This window comes from Neomonachus schauinslandi, chromosome 5 (assembly GCF_002201575.2).
Source record: "Neomonachus schauinslandi chromosome 5, ASM220157v2, whole genome shotgun sequence".
In the NCBI taxonomy this organism is placed as follows: Eukaryota; Metazoa; Chordata; class Mammalia; order Carnivora; family Phocidae; genus Neomonachus; species Neomonachus schauinslandi.
This window is the reverse complement of record NC_058407.1, coordinates 94,107,236-94,129,828: the sequence shown is the minus strand read 5'-3', so window position 1 is coordinate 94,129,828 and position 22,593 is coordinate 94,107,236. Positions and strand designations below refer to the sequence as shown.

The window sequence follows — 22,593 nt, the reverse complement described above, 5'->3', positions numbered from 1 at the left end:
CTTTAAGGTTTGCCAATTGTCTCTAGAGTAAAAGATCCAGCTCAGAATCATCTTCTGCGTTTAGTTATTATGTCTCTTTAATCTCCTTAAATCTAGAAGAGTTCTTTAGCCTTCCTTGCTATTCACAGCTTGACACTTCTGAATACTACAACCCGGTTATTCTGCAAAATGTTCTTCCATTTGAATCTGTCTGATTATTTCTCATGGTTATATTCAACTGCTCCTTGGCAGAAACAGTGAGAAGTTCTCACTGCATCCTTTCCAATGGCACACACATTTATTTGTTCCATTGTTGATGCTATTGACTTTGTTCACATGCTTAATCTGATGTCTATCAGACTTCACTGTAAAGTTTCTCTTTTCCCTTTGTAATTAATTAATATTTTGTGGACAGTGACCAAGATGGTTTTAACATTCCCTTCAGCTTAACTAAATTTTAGAAAAGCTTTGTTCTTCCTGACCTCCTCATTTTTAGACCATTTACTTGAGGAAACTTGTAATTGGAAATTCTGTCTCCGCTTCTTTGAGATGCAAATCTTTCAAAAAGCTTTTTAAAGGCTTTTCAACCCAGAAGTGTCTCTCTTAAGGACCAGAGAGTCATTCCTTTGAAATGTAATCATCAAGAAAAGTAGCACCTCTATTTCTTAGTTTCTGTGGGAAGGTAGGAGGCTAACTTCAGTGGGCATCTAGATCCAAGTTGTAAAACTCTCTCCTATCATGAAGACCTGAAAAAGTTTAATTTGCCTCTGGGTACAGCTGTTTAGCAGACACAGATGGTGTATGATCTCCTCCCTCGCCCCAGCTCTGCAAAACCTTGCTGTCCTCTGTTTCAGCAGATTTTAGTTCAGACCGAGTTCTTGCCTATGTCCCTATTGTCATAACATTGAATGAAGTCTTTTCCTGTGTAATATTGTTTGGTGCAATTTTTGCTTTGACAGAAGGTACTTTTAGACTTTGTAAATATCCCATTCTTCATCAGAATCTCAATGTATTCATTTTTGTATTTTTATCTTTGGGACTCTCATTTTCATATTTTGTTCAATTTGTATACTCTATTTTGACTCTCAACTTGTTCCAGACCTAGTCGCAAAAGTTACCCTTTGAGGTGACATTGCTATCCTTGATCTCCATGATCCTTTGCTGGTGTGTAGTGTTGTTTATTTGTTTTGTGGTAATAACCTTAGCAGAATGCCAGTAACCATTTTCGCCAATGTTTGAACTGGTCTTTATGTTCGAGTCTGATTTCCTGTGACTCTCAAAGATTGGTGCTGGGGTACACTGATGATCACAAACCTAAATCTAATCTAAAATATGCACAAAATATGAGCAATAATTAATTTTTTAGACATATTAAACTTACCATTCACAATTTTATACCATAAATGTAAAACAACACATCTTCTTTGAATTATTGAAACAATAATCCCAATAATCCCCCAGAGAAAATTTTAGGGCAATCACATTAATGAATTTAATAGGAATATTAAAAAATAAATATCAGAATAAATCAACTTAGAATAAATATAACACCATAGCCAAGTTGAATTTGATCTAGGAATTCAAAATAGTTATTTAATATTAGAAAACTTTTGTCATTTACCACATTGAAAGATTAAGGAAGAACATCAAAATAGATGAAGGAAACAAAAACATATAAGAAAATTCAAAGTCCCTTTCTATTGAAAAAATTTTTTTAGGAAACAGGAACAGAAAAGAACTGCCTTAACTTAAAAAAGCGCATAAAAATGAAATAAAAGACTGATAGTGTTGAAATGTTAGAAGTGGAGTGCCTGGGTGGCTCAGTCAGTTGGGCATCTGCCTTTGGCTCAGGTCATAATCCCAGGGTCCTGGGATTGAGTTCCATGTCAGGCTTCCTCCTCAGTGGGGAGTGTGCTCCTCCCTCTCTCCTTATTGTTCTCTCTCTCTCTCAAATAAATAAATAAAATATTTAAAAAAAGAAGATGTTAGAAGAATTTTCTTTAAAATGTGAAACAAATTAATAATGTTCACTGCCAATATTGTCTTGGCAGTTCTACACATTTTAATTATACAAAAATTAAGTAATAGTACTAAGAAAAAAAAACTTATTATTTAAATATTTACAATATTTTTTACAATATTTAAAAGAATCCACAAATTATTAGAATTATGAGCTTTCAGAATGTATGTTGAACAGGAGAAGAATAACACAAAGAATTACATTTCCATATATAAAAGTAACTATTATAAAAAATAATAAAATTACATAATTACAACAGCATAAACATCAGATACATTTAATAGGGACACATATAATAAATAACATGCAGTGACTGGTTAGAAAAACTATAAATCATACAAGAAGACAAACACCAATATAAGATATATATTATAAATGAATAAGAAATAATATTATAAATACAACACTTTCCAAATTGATCTATAGGTCCTGTGAAATTAATTACAGGAGTCTTCTAAAATTGATATAGAAAAGATCCAGGCCTTGAAAAGTAGAAAAATAAGTTGAAGGAAATTATTTTGACAATTATCAAGATGTATTATCAGGCTAGAACATTAAAGCAGTGAAGTGTTGAAAGTTAACTTATACAGAGGGAAAGAAAAAAAGAATTACAAAAATCATGGTACCCATGTTGCAATTCCACTATGGAAACATTAAGTTAGTGCATTTTCCTCCTGCAAATCCATTTTCTTTCTGTGTAGCATCTGGCTGTTGCTGCACCATCATCATCGAGGTAAGCACATTTTTCATTTCCTCTCACAGAAAACCTACAATAAAGGGATTAAACACCATGTACCAAAAAAATCCTGTGATTTCTCATTTGCCCAATGACCCCATTTAAAAAAATATCTGTCCAGAGTCCTGAAAAAGTGTGCTGTGGCAGTGTCCTCTCTTGCTAAGGGGAAGATATCTACCAAATCAGACCATAAGAGTTCCTCTTCCAAGAATTTATACCTGTTAAACTGACATTAAGATAGTTATGTGTAATCAGTGGAACTACCAGTTTATATAAACCAATAGTTCTTAACACAAGGCGATTTTGCTTTGTGTTCCCCACCCCACCCCCCAACACACACTTGGCCACATCTGGAGACATTTTGGGTTGTCATAAGTGGAGGCGGGGGGAGGACTGCCTAATAGGTAGAAGCTAGAGATGCTGCTAACATCCTGAAATGCACAAGACAGCACCCCGTCCCCACAACAAAGAATTATTCAGCCCAAAATGTCAGTTGTGTTGCTGTTGGGAAATTCTATTATAAACTAAGTGGCTAAGTGGCTGGCAGTCACCATTTAGGGTGGTTATGTGGAGGTCATTTGTGCAGTAAATGTTGCAAAGTGGAAGATATGAGGGCCAAATAAAATCAGGTAAAAATGAACAAGTTTAACTTGAACTGTAAAAGATGTAAACAAACAGGTAGCATGAAGTTTGAAGAATAGATATAAATTGGAGAATATAGGTTAAAATCAGGCAAATGTTTTTTTGGATTTTTTTCTTTTTTTTTGGTCTGTGTTTATGAATCACCGGTCTTTATTTTCAAAATAACCAACTAAGATCTTCCCTCTTATATCCTGATTTCCAACCTCCCTGGTTGATTCTTGGAACTAATCTCAATGCATGATACTGTTTTCCCTCTCATTTTTCCAACACACACCCAAACCTTGGGCTCTAGAGAAATGCAGCTAATGCAAAGGTTCTGGAGAAGGCTGTGCTATCTAAATTTAAATAATCCCCCAAAGAAAGAAACTCACCATTTGTTAAATATGGTTCCATTTACCCATCGTCCTGCTTGATTTTCTGTCATCTCCAGCCCAATCCAGTGATCAGAAGTGCATTTGTGTCGCTTAAGAAATGCCTTTAGAGATGAAATAAATTTTATATATTTTTTAGTTTTTACTACAACCTATTGTGTATCCCTTGCTTTGCAGGTTGTGAGGAGCAAGGCAACAAATGTTCAACTCCTGCTTCACCAGAAAATAGCAACAGGATTTTGAGAAAGCATTTTACCTTCTGACCCTTAGTTTTCTTACTTGTAAACAAAGATGTGAGATAAGTTTTCTTTAGGATACTTTTTGATTCCAAATTGATAGATATTCAATATGCAAATCTATTCCTCCAGGATTTTAATACCATAAACTCCCAGAAAGCCAGCGTTTGCAACTGACTTCTTACACAGCCTTTTTAATCATCAGATACTTATTATAATGTTTTTCCACTTCCCAGTAAATACTACTATACTGATTTTAATGTTATATTTTACTTCAAATTCTCTCCCAAAAGGATCACATGGGCACGCACACAGACACACACCCTCCATATACCCAATTCCTTTAGAATTTAATTCTCAAATTTTATTTTTCTGCCCCAAAATTTCTATTTCTAAAGAGATCATTCAGGGGAAAAATATAATTTTATCTTCATATTTCTCCTTCTCTCCTTATTCATTCAGTGTTGAAATTTCTTGCTGCCTTGGAGCCTTTTTAACCACACAATTATATACAGAAAGTCATTGAGTCTATTATGCCACTAAATATCTGGGAAACCACAAACTTGACATTGTATCACTCCATGTTTCAATTTTATGATAAATATAAGGGATGGGTTCACAACATTATGGTCCATTCCTGTCTATAACAGTGACACTAATAATAACTTTTGACATTTTAATATACCATTTTCTGCAGGATTTCATAAATTTATTTGAAAAAAAAATTTAACTCATCGAGCTAAGCTTCGGGTTTATGAAAGAACAGATTAAATTAAACACTGTCCCTGGATTCACAGGGTTTCATTTATAGTGAAGAAACTTATGTAAACATAGAGTTAGAAAATATCCTCCTGGATAAGGAGAAGAATGTGACTGTAATAAATACAAAGTGAAATTTTAGTTTATAAGACAGAAGTATCTGAATCTTTATAAGGCACTTGCATATAGGATGTGCTCTAAGAGGTGTATCTGGAGGGGAAGAATAGAATATTCCATAATAAATACAGACAACAAGAAAGAAGAGGACAATTCATATTCTAGGCTTAGGGAAGAGCTTGCTTGAAGGCAGAAAAAAATGTGAGAAAGGATAAATGTATTGACAACCAACAGTGTATATGTTATTGGATAACTGGGAAAATTGGATGAGTTTCAGTAGTTGTGGTCTTAGTGACAGGGAACAGGGATGTAAGTTTCCTAAAGCCTGTCCTAAGAAAAATGTTAATTATTATTTGCTTACTAAAAGAATACCCATGTGGCTTCTTGTTAAAGATGCAAGATAACTTTACATAAGTGGAAGTAAATATGAAAAATATTTCATGAAACAAGCTATATCCCATTTTAACTAAGGAAAACATTTTGTAATTTAAGTAAACATATATAATATTTTAATTAAGTTGTTTTAAATAAACAGTCCTTTAAAATTCTTCTATATATTATTTTTATCACTCCTTCACAGACAGCTTTTCCTCATTTTGCTTGTCACTTAAATTTTGCCCAGATTATGTAGTAAATATAGGAATCTATGACTTCCAAAATATATCAGGAAATTGTAGGATCAAAGTCTCTTTTCTTGATTCAAAGAGTACGATCATTCTTAACTGATATGTTTAATGACTTCTCTTAAGTTCAAAACTAATTATTTTGGTATGCTTTGATCTTTGTGTTCTATGATATTCACTATTTTTGTCAGCCTTTGCTGACAAGATTCTTATAAGTGAAGATTTTTAAAATATTTGCCTTGTTAATTCTTTACCTCTCAAAATTTTTACTAGCACTCATTATTTTTCCATCTTGTTGCAAATTTAGACATTTTTCCCCAAGAGGAACTATAAAGGACAATTTAAGAATTTCTCAGAATGTTCATTGCAAAAGTCTTGCAAAATTCAGCTGTGAAACTACTGACTACATACAGAAGATCTTCCTATTGATTCGAGTCTGCATCTTCCTTGATTTGCTGTGTCTACTGTTCACATACCTAGTTTTTTGTTTTATTTGGATTTCTATACCTTTTGTTTTAACCAAAATAGTTGAGTTTTCTTGCACTATAAATTGTCCCTGTCCGGTTCACATCCATTTAAATTTGAACCAATCTTTGCGCAGATTACGTAAATGTATTTTATTGACCACAGAATTAAGAGAATTCTCTTTTAACAATTTTAAATGCTGTGCTGTGCTGCTTAACATTTTAAACACTTAACTGAAAATTATTCAAGTTATCTTACTGCTTATATTGACCCCTTACCTATTTTTTTTATTTGAGTATAGATGATGTACAATATTACATTAGTTTCAGGGGTACAACATAGTGATTCAACAAATTTATGCATTATGGTACACTTATCACAAGTGTAGCTACCATCTGTCACTTATACAAGGCTATTACAATATCATTGACTGTATTCCCTATGTTGTGCCTTTTATTCCTGTGACTTATTCTTTCCATAACTGGAAGCCTGTACCCCCCACACCCCTTCACCCATTTTGCCCATCCTATCACCCCTTTCCCTCTGGCAACCATCAGTTTGTTCTCTGTATTTCTAGATCTGATTCTGCTTTTTGTTTGTTTATTCATTTGGTTTTTTTAAAATCCACATATAAGTGAAATCATATCTTGACCCTTAACTTTTAAAGAAACTAAACAAGAGTAAAAATGTATGTTTACCACATAAGTGATTCAGGGGAAGAACAGATTTCACAAGTGCAGAAGTATGTAGTTTCACAATCCTTTGTTAAAGTTCTAGGATATTTCCTTTACTTATATAGGATTTTTGCCATGTAAATCAATATTTATTTTAAAAAGGGCCATTAAGCTTTTAATTTGTACCTGCCTTTATGGTATAGCAAATGTGGCAACTTCAAATAAAACATAGTGTGTGTTCAGTGGAAGCTCATGCTTCAGTCTAAGACTTTCAGTTACATATCTATTCAATTACTGGTAGTGAGTGCTCTGATGGAAGCTGCTACGGGCCTCAGAGAGAACAAAGCAGGACTAAGTCAGAAGAAGTTTCCTCAAAGGGGGTAGATTGGAGAATCCCATCCTTCCTAAAACAGTTGTCTTTATGGAGTACTGACTTTTAAAAGGATTCCAAATATTATCAAGTTCTTCTATTTATACTCCTTAAAATATAAAGATACCTGTCAAGTCTACTACTTGATAAAAGTCTTACACTATTCAAACCAAACATCACCAAGTTTTTCAACTGCATCTCACATGGCATGTTCTAAAAATCTTCTGCATAGACAGACATGTGAAAAATTTTAAAAATCATATTACCATTTGAATATTCCCAATGCCCCTACTTAAGAAATTGCATAAGAATTGCATATCAAATTACCATTTCTTCCTCAGTGTCAATCATAGTTAGGTCAGCACGTTGAGTGACACAGTTGTGTCTACTTGAATTCCAATCCCCTTCTTCTTTAGAGAAGTAATAGCATTTGTTTTGGAAACTAATCCAATCATCTGGGCAGGAATCCTGAGTACTGGTAAATGCTAAAAGTGGAAATGAGACAAACACATACATTAAGGGCCAGATAAAATAATATGCCTCTGTATTTTGAGATCAATGGGGAAAGACAAGATTGTGATGTAAGTTTTTGATCATGACCAGAATTGCATATCTATCATGCAACAAGTTGAAAACAAATTTCATGTTAGGTTAAATGACAGCAGTTCAGGATTTGACAGGACACTGATATTCCTTTCAACTTCAACTTGTGATACATCATCCTTCATAGGGCTACCAGTGTGATTTTACTTGTGTTAAGTCACCTATATAACTTTTGGGTAAGTGAAATATAACAAAATCCTAGCATTGTCTGGAGGTAATAAAAATACTAATTTATATTAGACTGTTATAATCTAGGACACATGTTTTAATTTCTAAGGAAGCAATTAAAAGAATAAAACAGAATATATAATTAACAATATGTGTGTTTGATTGCTTATTGTCAACTAAGTACCACTATCACTGTATGGCTCTGAGTTAGATGCTGAAAAGAACCCACATGAGATTTTGAAGGTGGAAGTAAAGCAGAAACTTTTATCCTGGGAGACCTAGGGCATAGGAACTTCACAGGCCTTTTAATGAGTTTGCCTTTGGTAGTCTTGATAGCTAGATATATTTTTAGACTTTCCTTTAATCTTTGGTTCTACAAACTCATTAGCACTTTAAGCCAAAATCATTAGTGACTATTTCTCCTCCAGCTACACAGCTTTCCAGACCATCACTCCTCAGCTACTTCCACAGTGATGTTATTCCTAAACCCCATATTAAAGTCCTATTCTTGTAACATTTTTAGTGTCTATTTTCCTGAAGGCACCCAGAGTGAATCAGTTTTGGGTACCAAAAGTGGGTCTAAAGGAACAAAACCTTAAGGATGAGATACGGTATTTATTGTCCACATGATTCACTTTAAAGGCATTGATTCAAACACCAGTCATAAATGGGATGCTGGTGATCTATGGTATGTGAAGATAAAACAAATTATCACCTACAGTCATCTGATGCCAAGTACCTATAGAAGGTAAAACTTTTAACACCTTTTTCTTTTTTTCAATTTTAATGCCAGTTAGTTAACATACATTGTTATATTAGTTCAGGTGTACAATATAGTGATTCAACACTTCCATGTATCCCCCCATGCTTATCACAAGTGCACTTCTTAATCCTCATCACTTATTTAACCCATGCCCCACTTCCCTCCCCTCTGATAATTATCAGTTTGTTCTCTATAATTAAGAGTATGTTTCTTGATTTCTCTCTCTCTCTTTTTTCCCCTTTGCTTGTTTGTTTTGTTTTTTAAATTCCACATCTGAGTGAAATCATATGGTATTTGTCTTTCTCTGACTGATTTCACTTAACATTATACTCTCTAGCTCCATCCACCCCATTACAAATGGTAAGATTTCATTCTTTGTCATGCTGAATTATATTCCATTGTGTATATATATATATATCACATCTTTTTTATCCATTCATCTATCGATGCTTCACAAGGGCTACTTCCACATCTTGGCTATTGTTAATAATGCTGCTATAAACATAAGGGTGCATGTACCCTTTGAATTAATGTTTTCATATTCTTCAGGTAAATACCCAGGAGTGTGATTGCTGGATCATAAGATAGTTCTATTTTTAAATTTTTGAAGAACCTCCATACTGTTTTCCAAAGTGGCTGCATCAGTTTGCATTCCCACCAACAATGCATGAATATTCCCTTTTCTCCACATCCTCACCAACACCTATTGTTTCTTGTGTTGTTGATTTTAACCATTCTGACAGGTGTGAGGGCATATCTCATTGTAGTTTTGATTTACATTTCCCTGATAAGTGATAATGAACATCTTTTCAGGTGTGTGTTGGCCACATGTATGTCTTCTTTGGAGAAATGTCTGTTTTTGTCTCCTGCCCATTTTTAATTGGATTATTTGTTTTTTGGGTGTTGAGATTTATAAGTTCTTTATATATTTTGGATACTAACTCTTAATTGAATATGTCACTTGCAAAATATCCTGTCTCATTCCATAGTTTGCTTTTTAGTTGTGTTGATTATTTTCTTTGCAGAAGCTTTTTATTTTTTATTTTTATTTTTATGTAATTTGACACCTTTTTCTTTTTTCTTTTTTTCTTTTTTTTAAGATTTTATGTATTCTTTTGAGACAGAGAGATACAGAGAGAGAGAGCATGAGCAGGGAGAGAGTCAGAGGGAGAGAGAGAAGCAGACTCCATGCTGAGTGAGGACCCCCAATATGGGGCTTAATTTCAATACCTGAGATCATGACCTGGGCCGAAACCAAGAGTTGGTTGCTCAGCTGACTGAGCCAGCCAAGTGCCCCTACAAGTAACCATTCTTAATGGAAAAATATTTTAAAACTTTCTCATGGATTTAAGAAAGAGATAAGGATGCAACCCTAACTACTTCTCTTCAACCTTGTACTGGAAGTTCAATCCAGTAAAATAAGGCAATACACTGAAAGTTATAAAGATTTCAACAGAATAAATAAAAGCATTTCTATTTGCAGATAATCTGAATGCTTACATAAACTTCTAAATGAAGATTGGCAAGTTATTTAAATTAATAATTAACATAAAACTCACATTAACAAATTTAGAAGAAAAGAAATCATATGATGTCGGCTTTCAGATCACAATGGAATTAAACCAGAAGTCAATAACAGAAAGATAGATGAAAGATTTCCCAAAACATGTAGATAAAACAACAAAGGTCTAAATAGCACATGGACCAAAGAAGAAATCTCAAGAGAAATTTTAAAATGTTTTGAACTAAAGAAAAATAAAAACACAACTTATCAAAACTTGTGGGATGCAGTGAAAGCAAAGCTTACAGGAAAATATATAGTATTGAAAGCATACTTTAGAAAAGAAAAAGATCTAAAATCAATCATCTAAGTTTTCATCTTAAAAACTAATAAGAGAAAACTAAACTTAACTAAACAGAGGAAAATAAATAATAAGGATTACAGCAAAAATAAATGAAATTGAAAGTAGGAAATTAACAAAGAAAATCAACAAAATCAAAAGCTTGTTTTTTGATGAACAATAAAATCAGCTAGCTTCTACCCAGGTTAACTATGAAAAAAAAAGGACTCAAATTAATAATATCAGAAATGAAAAAGAGGACATCACTACAGATCTTACGGAAATCAAAAGGATAATAAAGGAATACTATGAATAACTCAGTGACCCAAAATTTGATAACCTAGATGAAATGGACCAATTCTTTGAATAACACAATCTTTCAAAACTCAAATGAGAAGAAATAGACAATATGAATAGGCTATTAAAGAAATTGAATGAATAATTAGTACTATCCCAAAATAGAAAGCACCAGGCCCAGATGGGTTCACTGGTGATTTGTACCAAACATTTAAGGAAGAAATTATACTAATCCTCTACAATCTTTTTCAGACGATAGAAGCAGATGGGCTACTTCCTAACTCAATCTATGAGGCAAGCATTACCCTAATACCAAAACCAGACAAAGATATAAGAAAGGGAAACTACAGACCAGTATCTTTCATGAACATAGATACAAAAATCCTCAACAAAATATTAGCAAATTGAATCCAACAATATATAAAAAGAGTTATATACCATGACAAAGTGGGATTTATCTCAGATCTGCAAGGCTGGTTCAGCATTTGAAAATCAATTAATGTAATCTATTACATCAACAGGCTATAAAGGAAAAATCACATGATTCATGATCCTATGAATAAAATACTTGACAAAAACCTAACACTCGTGACACAAACTCCCAGGAATCTAGGAATAGAGGGGGAACTTCCCCAACTTGATAAAGACTATTTACAAAAATACCCTACAGTTAATATAATACTTAATGGTGAGAAACTGGAGGCTTTCCCACTAGAATGAGCTTTCCCTTCTCACCACTACTTTTCATTATATTAAAAGTTCTGTGTAATGCAATAATGCAAGAAAAGGAAATCATAGGCATACATATTGGAAAGGAGAGATGTTCAGAGATGACATGATTGTTCTATAGAAAATCCAAAAAAACTAAAAAACAAAACAATTCCTTTGTTCAGAGATGACATGATTGTTCTGTAGAAAATCTGAAAGAAGTAAAAAAAACCCCAATTCCTTGAACTAATAAATAATCATGGCAAGGTTGGAGGATACAGGTTAACATGCAAAAGTCAATTGTTTTCCCATGTACCAGAAATAAAGAAGTGTAATTTAAAATTAAAAATAAAATATGATTTACATTAGAACCCCCCAAAATTGAATACTTATATATATATCTAGTAAAATATATACTATATTATCTATATGAGGAAAAGTACAAAACTCTGATGAACAAAATCAAAGAAGAACTAAATAGTTTTTAGAGAGACATTCTATGTTCATAATTAAGAAGACACCATATTGTCAACATGTTACTTCTTTCTGGACTTGAGCCATAAATTTGATGAAATCCCAATCTAGGCAGGTTATTTATGAATACCAATAAACTAGTTCTAAGATTTATATTGAGAAGCAAAAAGTACAGAATAGCCAACTTAATTTGGGAGAAGATAAAATTGGAGGACTGATACTACCCAACATCAAGACTTGCTATAAAGCTACAGTAATCTCTAAGACAGTGTAGTATCAATGAAAGAATAGACAAATAAATCAATGTAATAGAGAAGAAAGATCAGAAATAGACTCACACAAATGTAGTCACCTGAACATGGACAAAGAGCAAAGATAATATAATGGAGCTAAGACAGTCTTTTCAACTAATGGTGCTAGAACAACTGGACATTCACATGTCCACGCAAAAAAAATGAGTCTAAACACAGACTTTACATCCTTCACAAAAATTAACTCAAAACATAAAAAACCTAAATGTAAACACAAAACTAAACTAAAAACAAATGTAAATGTAAAAACAAACTAAATGTAAACACAAAACAAAATGAAAAAATTTCTAGAAGATTTCATAGAGGCAAACCTTAACGACCATGGATATGGTGATGACTTTTTAGATACAACACCAAAGTCACAGCCTATGAAAGCAATAATTGATAAGCTGTACTTCATTAAAATTAACCGCTTTTGCTCTGTGAAAAACAATGTCAAGCAAATGAGAAGACAAACCACAGACTGGGAGAAAGTATTTACAAAAGACTCATCTGATGAAAGACTGTTATCTAAACATAGAAAGAACACTTAAAACTCAACAATGAGAAAAGAAACAACCTAATTAATAAATGAATAAATGGTCAAAAAGCCTAAACAGACACCTCAGCGATGAAGATATATAGATGGCAAATAAATATAAGAAAATATGCTCCACATCACATGTCATCAGGAAAATGCCAGTGTAAACAATAATGGGATACTACACACCTATTAGAATGGTCAAAATCCAGGACGCTGACAATACTGAATGCTGGCGAGGAGGTGGAGTAACAGGAGCTTCCATCCATTGTCAGTGGGAATGCAAAACAGTACAGGCACTTTGAAATACAATTTGGAGTTTTCTCACAAAACTAAACACATTCTTACCATACAATCCAACAAGTGCACTCCTTGGTATTTACCCAAAGGAGTTGAAAACTTCTGTCCACACAAAAACCTACATATGGTTGTTCATGCAGCTTTATTCATGATTGCCAAAACTTGGAAGCAATCAAGATGCTCTTCAGTAAGTGAATAGATAAATAAACTGTGATACATCAGACAATGGAATATTATTCAGTGCAAACAAACAAACAAAAACCTCTCAAACCATAAGACACAAGGGATCCTTAGATACATATTACTAAGCGAAAAAAGCCAGTCTGAAAAGACTACATACTATATGATTCCAACTGTATGACATTCTGGAAAAGTCAAAACAATGGAGACAGTAGAAAGATTAGTGATTGCCAGTGGTTGGAGTTTGAGGAGAGATGAATACATGGGGCACAGAAGTCTTTTGGGGCAGTGAAGATGCTCTGTAGGATAACATAATGAAGGGTACATGTCATTATACATTTTTCCAAATTCAGGATGCACAACACCAGGAATGAACTGTAAAGTAAACTATGGACTTTTCAATAAATTGTTTCAGATCAGAAGACTATTTGAATGAAGAAAAATACATTTGACATTATACCCAAACACTTACAACAATCAATTTCAAAAGCGTTATAGTTCTGGGTGTGAAATTAGTAAAAATATAATAAATGTTACAATGGAAACTCTAGAGTAATATCTTCATGCATGTGGAGTACAGTAAATTTCTTAAACAGGATGTAAAACATAGTAAAAATAGAGAAAAAAATTTTAAAAATTAAAACTACCAAAAACTTAAGAACTTCCCTTTATTGAAAGACATCATATAGAAAATAAATGTAAGCTTCATAAAAATTTTTTACTATACTTATATTTACATAGTAGAAGATATTTACAATAGAAATACAAAACAAAAAACAAAGAGTTAACTCAATAAAAATATGGACCAAGTATTTGAATATACCCATCACAAAATACTGCGACTAAACTATAAATACAACAAGGAGCTTAACAGTATTGGTCATCAGGAAAATGTCAACTAAAGTCACAATAAGGTATTAACACACACTCATCAGAATGGCTAAAATAGGTAAAACTGACAACAATGTGTTGACCCAATGTTAAACAACCAGTATGTCATAAACTTCAGGCTAGATTATCTACAATCTATGGAATTATTTACTAAAGCTGACCTATACACACTCCATGGTTTACTAATTCTTCTCATAAGTATATCTCAAACGATACCCACTATTCACTAAAAGTCTAAAAAGTATGAGGATGTTCAAATCAGCATAATTTGCAGTAGTCAAAATGTATCCAAATGTCCATCAAAAGTAGAGTGATTAATAAATTAATATATAGCATGAGATACTCTACAGCGAGGATCTGAAAACTACACCCTGAGGCCAAAATCAGAGCTAAAAATGTTTTTACATTTTAAAAATAATCGACACAATAATAAATAATAGAAAATCAAAACAATTAAAAGAGGAGTAATATTTTGTGACACATGAAAATTATACAATATTCAAATTTCCATGTTTAATTTTAGTGAAACACAGCAAGGTCAAGTGTTTATATATCATGTGTGGCTCTATTTTCACTACAAATGCAGAATGGAGTACTTGCAACACAGATTGTATGGCTGACAAAGCCAAATTTATTTACTATCTGGCTCTTTGCATGAAGTTTTTTCGACCCCCTTCAGCAATGAGTCAATGAACTTTTGCTACATGTTATGACATGGAAGAATCATACAAACATGATATGGAACAAAGAAAAGATGCAAAGTATACATAAAATTGTATGATCTTACTTATGGAAAAATTTTTAAATGGGCAAAACTAACCTATGCAACAGAAATCAAAGTAGTGATTGCCACTGCTTTGGGAATGTTGGGTGGAATGGGAGATTATCAGGGTGAATGATTTTTTCTTAATCATTTTTGCATCTCCCAATGCTTTACATAGGTCATGTAATTCATAATAATCCATTCATTGATACTCATTAAATCACGAATAATGGGGAAAGAGTAAGAATAATGAGAAAAAATCATGATTGAGGCAGAAAAGAAAATGATCATTCAAAAGAAAAAAATAAGTAAAGAAATAAAAAGTGTAATTTACTCACCTAATACAATAATTAGAATAATAATAAAAATTAAAGATATTGCAAATGTAATACACATGCAAGTTGTCATCTTACACTTGTCCTTTACACCTGAAAAAAATTAAATTTAGAAACAGGTAAAAGAAAGACTAAATTTGCATTCATAACCATAACTAACAAACTTCTTTTGGCAATTTATTCCGATATTTCATAAGATAACACAAACATATTATTTGTTTGATATATGGGAAGAAAACCAACCCTATTTTTTTGAAATTTCTCAGTTCATCTTTACATTCAATCTAAGTGTCACCATTGATTTTACTGTCATAGTCCAAGGAATCAAATATGTATAATTCTTTAGGGTAGAATTTCTTAAGACCTGGAGCTACCCCCAGGCCTTCAGTATCCTTTTTCTATGGTACAATATCAGTACATCCTAACACTCCTTGAATATTTTTAAGAAAATCTACTTTCTAACTAATGAAAAATTTATTTTAAAGGATAGATAGTATAGCATATTTGAAAGTTCATAAGTAATCAATCCAAAGATTTGGAATTGAGATTTTTTGCTACAAACGAGCAAAGGAATTTGAACAAGACACTTTTTTTTTTTTTTCTGGCCTGGTATTATTAGTATCCATTTGGGGAAAAAATGGTACATAAGTTCTTTTGAAATAAAACTCTTTTGTTATTTTATGTGATTATAAGCATCCTTAATGTAAAATTTTATGCAATTTTAAATGTTACAGGAGGTACTTATAGACGATAAACATATTGAGGGCATTTATCATTCCTATCTTTTTCCTAGTGAAGAGCTATTCTTTTGTTGAATAAACATTTTTCCTTTGTGGATGTATGAAAGATATTAAATTTAAAACACATCTAAGGGGCACCTGGGTGGCTCAGTCATTAAGCGGCTGCATTTGGCTCAGGTCATGATCCCAGGGTGGCTCCCTGCTCAGTGTGGAGCCTGCTTCTCCTTCTCCCTCTGCCTGCTGCTTTCCCTGCTTGTGCTCTCTCTCTCCATCAAATAAATAAATAAATTCTTTTTTTAAAAAAGAATTTATTTATTTAATTGAGAGAGAGAGAAATGAGAGAGAGCACATAAGAGGGGGGAGGGTCAGAGGGAGAAGCAGACCCCTTGCCGAGCAGGGAGCCTGATGCGGGACTAGATCCAGGGACTCTAGGATCATGACCTGAGCCGAAGGCAGTCGCTTAACCAACTGAGCCACCCAGGCACCCATAAATAAAATCTTAAAAAAAAATAAAACACATCTAAATTTCTACTACTTAGACATAACCAGCATTATCATTTGGGTTAACATCCTTCCATCCATATATCTCTCTAATCTTATTTTCACACATATAACCTCCCCCACAAATACACATGATTTTAAATGAGTACAATCATGTACCCACTGTTTTATATTCTAATGTTTTCAGTTAACAGTTTGTTTCTCTCATGTGTGGTTGACTGTTAAGAATGGCCCCCAATGAATCATGCCCCCCTGTGTCCACCACCCCTTTGACACATGATCCTGCTCCTCCTCCCATCAAGAGATCTACTGTATTCCCCACCACTTGCATATGAATCACCTTGTGCCTTGCTTTAACCAATAGACTAGTAGAAGTGACACTGAAACTTTAGAGCCCAAGCCTTAAGAGACCTTTAATTCCTACTTTCACTGTTCTGGAGCCCAACATAACAGAGGAGACATGAGCCATTCCTCTTGAATCGGTCCTTATCCCTAAACCTTAGAACCATAAGCAATACAATGATTGTTGTTTTAAGCCACTAAAATTTGGAGGTGCAACAGCTGGATTTATACATCATGTTAAAGAATAATTTGACATTATAAATTTAATGACTGATAATACTTTTATGTAGCTATACTGTTTTAAAAAAATCCTTTTCTGATGGGTATTTAGGCTGTCCCACCCTTTTTAGTTTTTTTTTATTTAAAAGATTTTTTATTTATTTATTCATAAGAGACAGAGAGAGAGAGAGAGAGAGGCAGAGGGGGAAGCAGGCTCCCCGCTGAGCAGGGAGCCCGGTGCGGGACTCGATCCCAGGATCCTGGGATCATGACCTGAGCCGAAGGCAGATGCTTAACCATCTGAGCCACCCAGGTGCCCCGACCACCCTTTTTAGTTTTAACCAGAATTAGAACTATAGTTTAAATGTCTTGAATGCTTATCTAATTATCCTGTTAAGAAAAAAAAATGTCAAAGATAAATAAATTGGCATATATTGATTAGATGTTCTTCCAAAAGTATGAGCTATCTACACTATCATGCATAACATATGAAAATATTGGTACTTATAAAAATTCATAATAAAGTAATTTTTAAGAAGTACCATAAGGAGGGAGAGGGAATGAAGCAAAGAGGAAACTAGCATTGTTTTTGAGCCACCAGACTGTTATTATTTCAACCATGTGAGAAATATGATTAGGAATTATGTCTAACCTGTGTGTTTCTGCCAAATTTCTGAAAAGCCCTGTCATTAGTTGTGCATTTCTTCTGACCATCTGGAATTTCAAAGCTACATAATAAGCATCAACTGCAATGCTTCACTTGTGTACCAGCACTGTGTTTATTTGTTCATTCTTTGACAAATATTTACTGATCACCTACTATGTGCTAGTTTCCATAAATATAATAATAAACAAAATGACATAATCTGTGCTCTCCTGGAATTTGCATTTGGTGGAAAAGACATAGTCAACTGAAAAAAAAAATTTAAAAATTACAGATTGCAACAAGAGCTGGAAGGCAATAAGCAGGGTGATAGATAAAGGGAAAATGACCAGAAAAGATAGCGTGTGTTTGTGTGGGGAATTGGGTGGAAGCGACATTAAAACCAAAACATAACAGTGGCCATTTATGTGAAATAAACCAGAGAAAGCATTTTAAGCAAAAAGAACAGCAAGTTCAAGTGCCCTAAATCAGGAAAGAATTGAAAAGAATGTGGCCAAGTAGAACAAGTTTGATAAGGTCAGAAGTAGCATGGAATAGTGACTAGTTGGGAGCAAAATGATGCTAAGCATTGAAGGCTCTGGGAAAGAACTTGACATTCTTCAAAATATAATGGAAGCCACTGAATTGTTTTAGGTGGGTGTTTGGCACTGCTACATTTATGCTTTTAAAAGTTCCCTGTGATTGGGGCACCTGCGTGGCTCAGTCGTTAAGCGTCTGCCTTTGGCTCAGGTCATCCCAGGGTCCTGGGATGGAGCCCCACATCGGGCTTCCTGCTAGGCAGGAAGCCTGCTTCTCCCTCTCCCACTTCCCCTGCTTGTGTTCCCTCTCTCGCTGTGTCTCTGTCAAATAAATAAATAAAATCTTTAAAAAAAATAAAAAGTTCCCTGTGACTAGTGAGTGGAGAGATTATGTAGGGAGCTATAACTCTAATCAACTGAATTATAGGGATCTCGTAAACAAGGGTGGTAGCAGTGGAGGTAGAAAAATCTAATGGAGCACTTGGAGGCCACTGATATCCTTGATAGAATGGTTTCAGAGTCACACAGAATAAGGGCATGTTGCTGGAAGTAAGGAAGTAAAATCAGCATGTAGACTCAGAGAACTTGTGCTGTGTGTATGAGAGCAAGCAAAGAAGTAGTTAGAACGAGATGGGTGGTTATTATAGGTTTGGTTTTTTTTTAAGATATAACACATAATGTTTCTTTTATGAATTTGGGCATGATTTAATAGGGAAGGGATAGATTGCTAATGCAGGCAAGAAAGGGAGGGAATAATTAAATTAAGAAGAAGAATTCTTGCACAGTCTACAGGGGTTGTGGTCTGAAGTACAAATGGAGGGGGTATTCCTAGGTAAGAGAAATGACCCTCCCTCAAATGTACCAAAGACATAAAGAGGAGAAACAAAACATACACCTGTGTTTTCAGCCTTTTATTTCTGTATATGCCTCAGTTCCAAACTGTAGTCCAGGCTCTGTCTAATGGGGTTTTGATCACCTTTCAAGTGTCACCTTATTAATTTCTTGAATTCCCTATTAGTTTTCTTCAAATATCAGGTATCAAGAAAACAAGTCCCCAAAACTGCTAGAACTCATACAGGAATTCAGTAAAGTGGCAGGATAGAAAATCAATGCACAGAAATCAGTGGCATTCCTATACACCAACAGCAAGTCAGAAGAAAGAAAAATTAAGGAGTCGATCCCATTTACAATTGCACCCAAAACCATAAGATACCTAGGAATAAATCTAACCCAAGAGGCAAAGGATCTGTACTCAGAAGACTATAAAATACTCATGAAAGAAATTGAGGAAGACACAAAGAAATGGAAAAACGTTCCATGCTCATGGATTGGAAGAACAAATATTGTGAAGATGTCAATGCTACCTAGAGCAATCTACACATTCAATGCAATCCCCATCAAAATACCATCCACTTTTTTCAAAGAAATGGAATGAATAATCCTAAAATTTGTATGGAACCAGAAAAGACCCCGAATAGCCAGAGGAATGTTGAAAAAGAAAAGCAAAGCTGGCGGCATCACAACTCCAGACTTCCAGCTCTATTACAAAGCTGTCATCATCAAGACAGTATGGTACTGGCACAAAAACAATCACATAGATCAATGGAACAGAATAGAGAGCCCAGAAATGGACCCTCAACTCTATGGTCAACTCATCTTTGACAAAGCAGGAAAGAATGTCCAATGGAAAAAAGACAGTCTCTTCAACAAATGGTGTTGGGAAAATTGGACAGCCACATGCAGAAGAATGAAACTGGACCATTTCCTTACACCACACACAAAAATAGACTCCAAATGGTTGAAAGACCTCAATGTGAGACAGGAGTCCATCAAAATCCTAAAGGAGAACACAGGCAGCAACCTCTTCGACCTCAGCCGAAGCAACTTCTTCCTAGAAACATCGCCAAAGGCAAGGGAAGCAAGGGCAAAAATGAACTATTGGGACTTCATCAAGATAAAAAGCTTTTGCAAAGCAAAGAAAACAGTCATCAAAACCAAAAGACAACCGACAGAATGGGAGAAGATATTTGCAAATGACATATCAGATAAAGGGCTGGTATCCAAAATCTATAAAGAACTCATCAGGGCGCCTGGGTGGCTCAGTTGGTTAAGCAACTGCCTTCGGCTCATGTCATGATCCTGGAGCCCCTGGATCGAGTCCTGCATCAGGCTCTCTGCTCGGCAGGGAGTGTGCTTCTCCCTCTGACCCTCCCCCCTCTCATGTGCTCTCTCTCATTCTCTCTGTCTCAAATAAATAAATAAAATCTTTAAAAAAAAAAAAGAACTCATCAAACTCAACACCCAAAGAACAAAAAATCCAATCAAGAAATGGGCAGAAGACATGAACAGACATTTTTCCAAAGAAGACATCCAAATGGCCAACAGACACATGAAAAAGTGCTCAATATTGCTCGGCATCAGGGAAATCTAAATCAAAACCTCAATGAGATACCACCTCACACCAGTCAGAATGGCTAAAATTAACAAGTCAGGAAATGACAGATGTTGGCGGGATGCAGAGAAAGGGGAAGCCTCCTACACTGTTGGTGGGAATGCAAGCTGGTGCAGCCACTCTGGAAAACAGTATGGAGGTTCCTCAAAAAGTTGAAAATAGAGCTACCATATGATCCAGCAATTGCACTACTGGGTATTTACCCCAAAGATACAAAAGTAGGGATCCGAAAGGGTATGTGCACCCCAATGTTTATAGCAGCAATGTCCACAATAGCCAAACTGTGGAAAGAGCCAAGATGTCCATCGACAGATGAATGGATAAAGAAGAGGTGGTCTATATATACAATGGAATATTATGCAGCCATCAAAAGGAATGAGATCTTGCCATTTCAATGACGTGGATGGAACTGGAGGGTATTATGTTGAGCAAAATAAGTCAAACAGAGGAAGACATGTATCATATGACCTCAGTGATATGAGGAATTCTTAATCGCAGGAAACAAACTGAGGGTTGCTGGAGTGGGGGGTGGGGTGGGAGGGAGGTGGTGACTGGGTGATAGACACTGGGGAGGGTATGTGCTCTGGTAAGTGCTGTGAATTGTGCAAGACTGTTGAATCTCAGATCTGTACCTCTGAAACAAATAATGCAATATATGTTAAGAAAAAAAGACGAAGAAGAAGAAGAAGGTAGCAGGAGGGGAAAATGAAGGGGGGAAATCGGAGGGGTAGACGAACCATGAGAGACGAAGGACTCTGAAAAACAGACTGAGGGTTCTAGAGGGGAGGAGGGTGGGAGGATGGGTTAGCCTGGTGGTGGGTATTGAGGAGGGCACATTCTGCATGGAGCAGTGGGTGTTATGCACAAACAATGAATCATGGAACACTACATCTAAAACTAATGATGTAATGTATGGGGATTAACATAAGATTAAAACAATTTAAAAAAAAGAATAAAAGAAAAAATATGATCTAAAAAAAAAAGAAAACAAGTACTTTTCTCCTTTTTCTATATCATCAGTCAAGTCAATGTGTCATTACATGTATATAACACCAGACTCAATAAGATGCCTGCGCCATGAATGTGGCAAAGAAACAGCATGGCACGCTACGGTAAGTGTAGCACAGAAATAGCGGGACTAGAACCAAAAGGCTAATTGATGTTGGGATATATCTTTTCACAAATAACCAGAGAAAAGAGATGACTGAAGACTCTCTCGATGTTTCAATGCCACAATAAAGTTAGGAAACGTCATATAACCCAGAAGAAACCTCCTCCCCCGCACTCTCAGTACCACCAAACAGCATGGATTAAATGTCCTGTCAGTTCAGTGGGATGGGGACTTGGAGTGACTTTTAGTTTGATACAGGACACTAATGAATTGGACATGTACTGTATTTCTGATATGCGGATACATATTTAAGCACGCTACATGTTCATTCTCTAATCTGTCCTGAGCCCTAAAATCTACTTTTCTACATTCAGTATAAATGGCTTTCATTTTATAAGTTCCTTCTCTTTATCCTTATACTCAATGATCAATACCTGCACATGCACAAATTATCCAAAAAACAAGCAAACAAAAAAACCCAGAATATATTGGTTTCCCACTGTGAATTTAGTAGTGAGATGAATTTCAAAGAAGTTGCTCAGCCCTTATAATGTGTGCAACAAAGGAAAGTAAAAACAGATAACATCCCCGGGCAGCTCAATGAAAATCTATTAATAATGTGACTAAAATAGTTCTAAATTCATCCCTATCATAATCTAAACAGTTAAGGATTCCAAGTACTTTCCCCATAGAGCTGACTCAAGTAATTTCTCTCCGTTTCTGGCACTGATCTCCTCTGTGCTTGATTCCACAGCACATATTCTAAAATTGACAATGATCTCCAAGTAGAGATAAGAGGAAAAATCCAGGGTGACCAGTGAATTTAAAACTCAATAAAATACACTTTTTCTTAGCTGACAGCTATGGGGAAAAAAATTAACAAATTACTAATAAGAGAGA

The 22,593-nt window shown here is 34.7% G+C and overlaps 1 protein-coding gene across 1 annotated transcript; it reads right to left on the bottom strand.

Moving 5' to 3' along the window:
• Positions 1-2,572: 2,572 nt before the first annotated feature.
• Positions 2,573-15,207, bottom strand: CLEC2B (C-type lectin domain family 2 member B). Its single transcript, XM_021690439.1, has 4 exons — positions 15,150-15,207; positions 7,320-7,477; positions 3,749-3,852; positions 2,573-2,766 (listed from the first exon to the last, which is right to left on the bottom strand). Exons 1-4 carry the CDS (start codon positions 15,205-15,207, stop codon positions 2,658-2,660), a joined length of 429 nt encoding a protein of 142 aa, XP_021546114.1. The 3' UTR covers positions 2,573-2,657.
• Positions 15,208-22,593: the final 7,386 nt, after the last annotated feature.

Coding starts and splice junctions, on each gene's coding strand:
- CLEC2B (XM_021690439.1), bottom strand. CDS start 15,207: ATGTGTATTACATTTGCAATATCTTTAATTTTTATTATTATTCTAATT. Junction 7,478..15,149: donor TATTCTAATTATTGTATTAG/GTGAGTAAATTA, acceptor TTCCACTTTTAG/CATTTACCAGTACTCAGGAT. Junction 3,853..7,319: donor TTGACACTGAGGAAGAAATG/GTAATTTGATAT, acceptor TCATCTCTAAAG/GCATTTCTTAAGCGACACAA.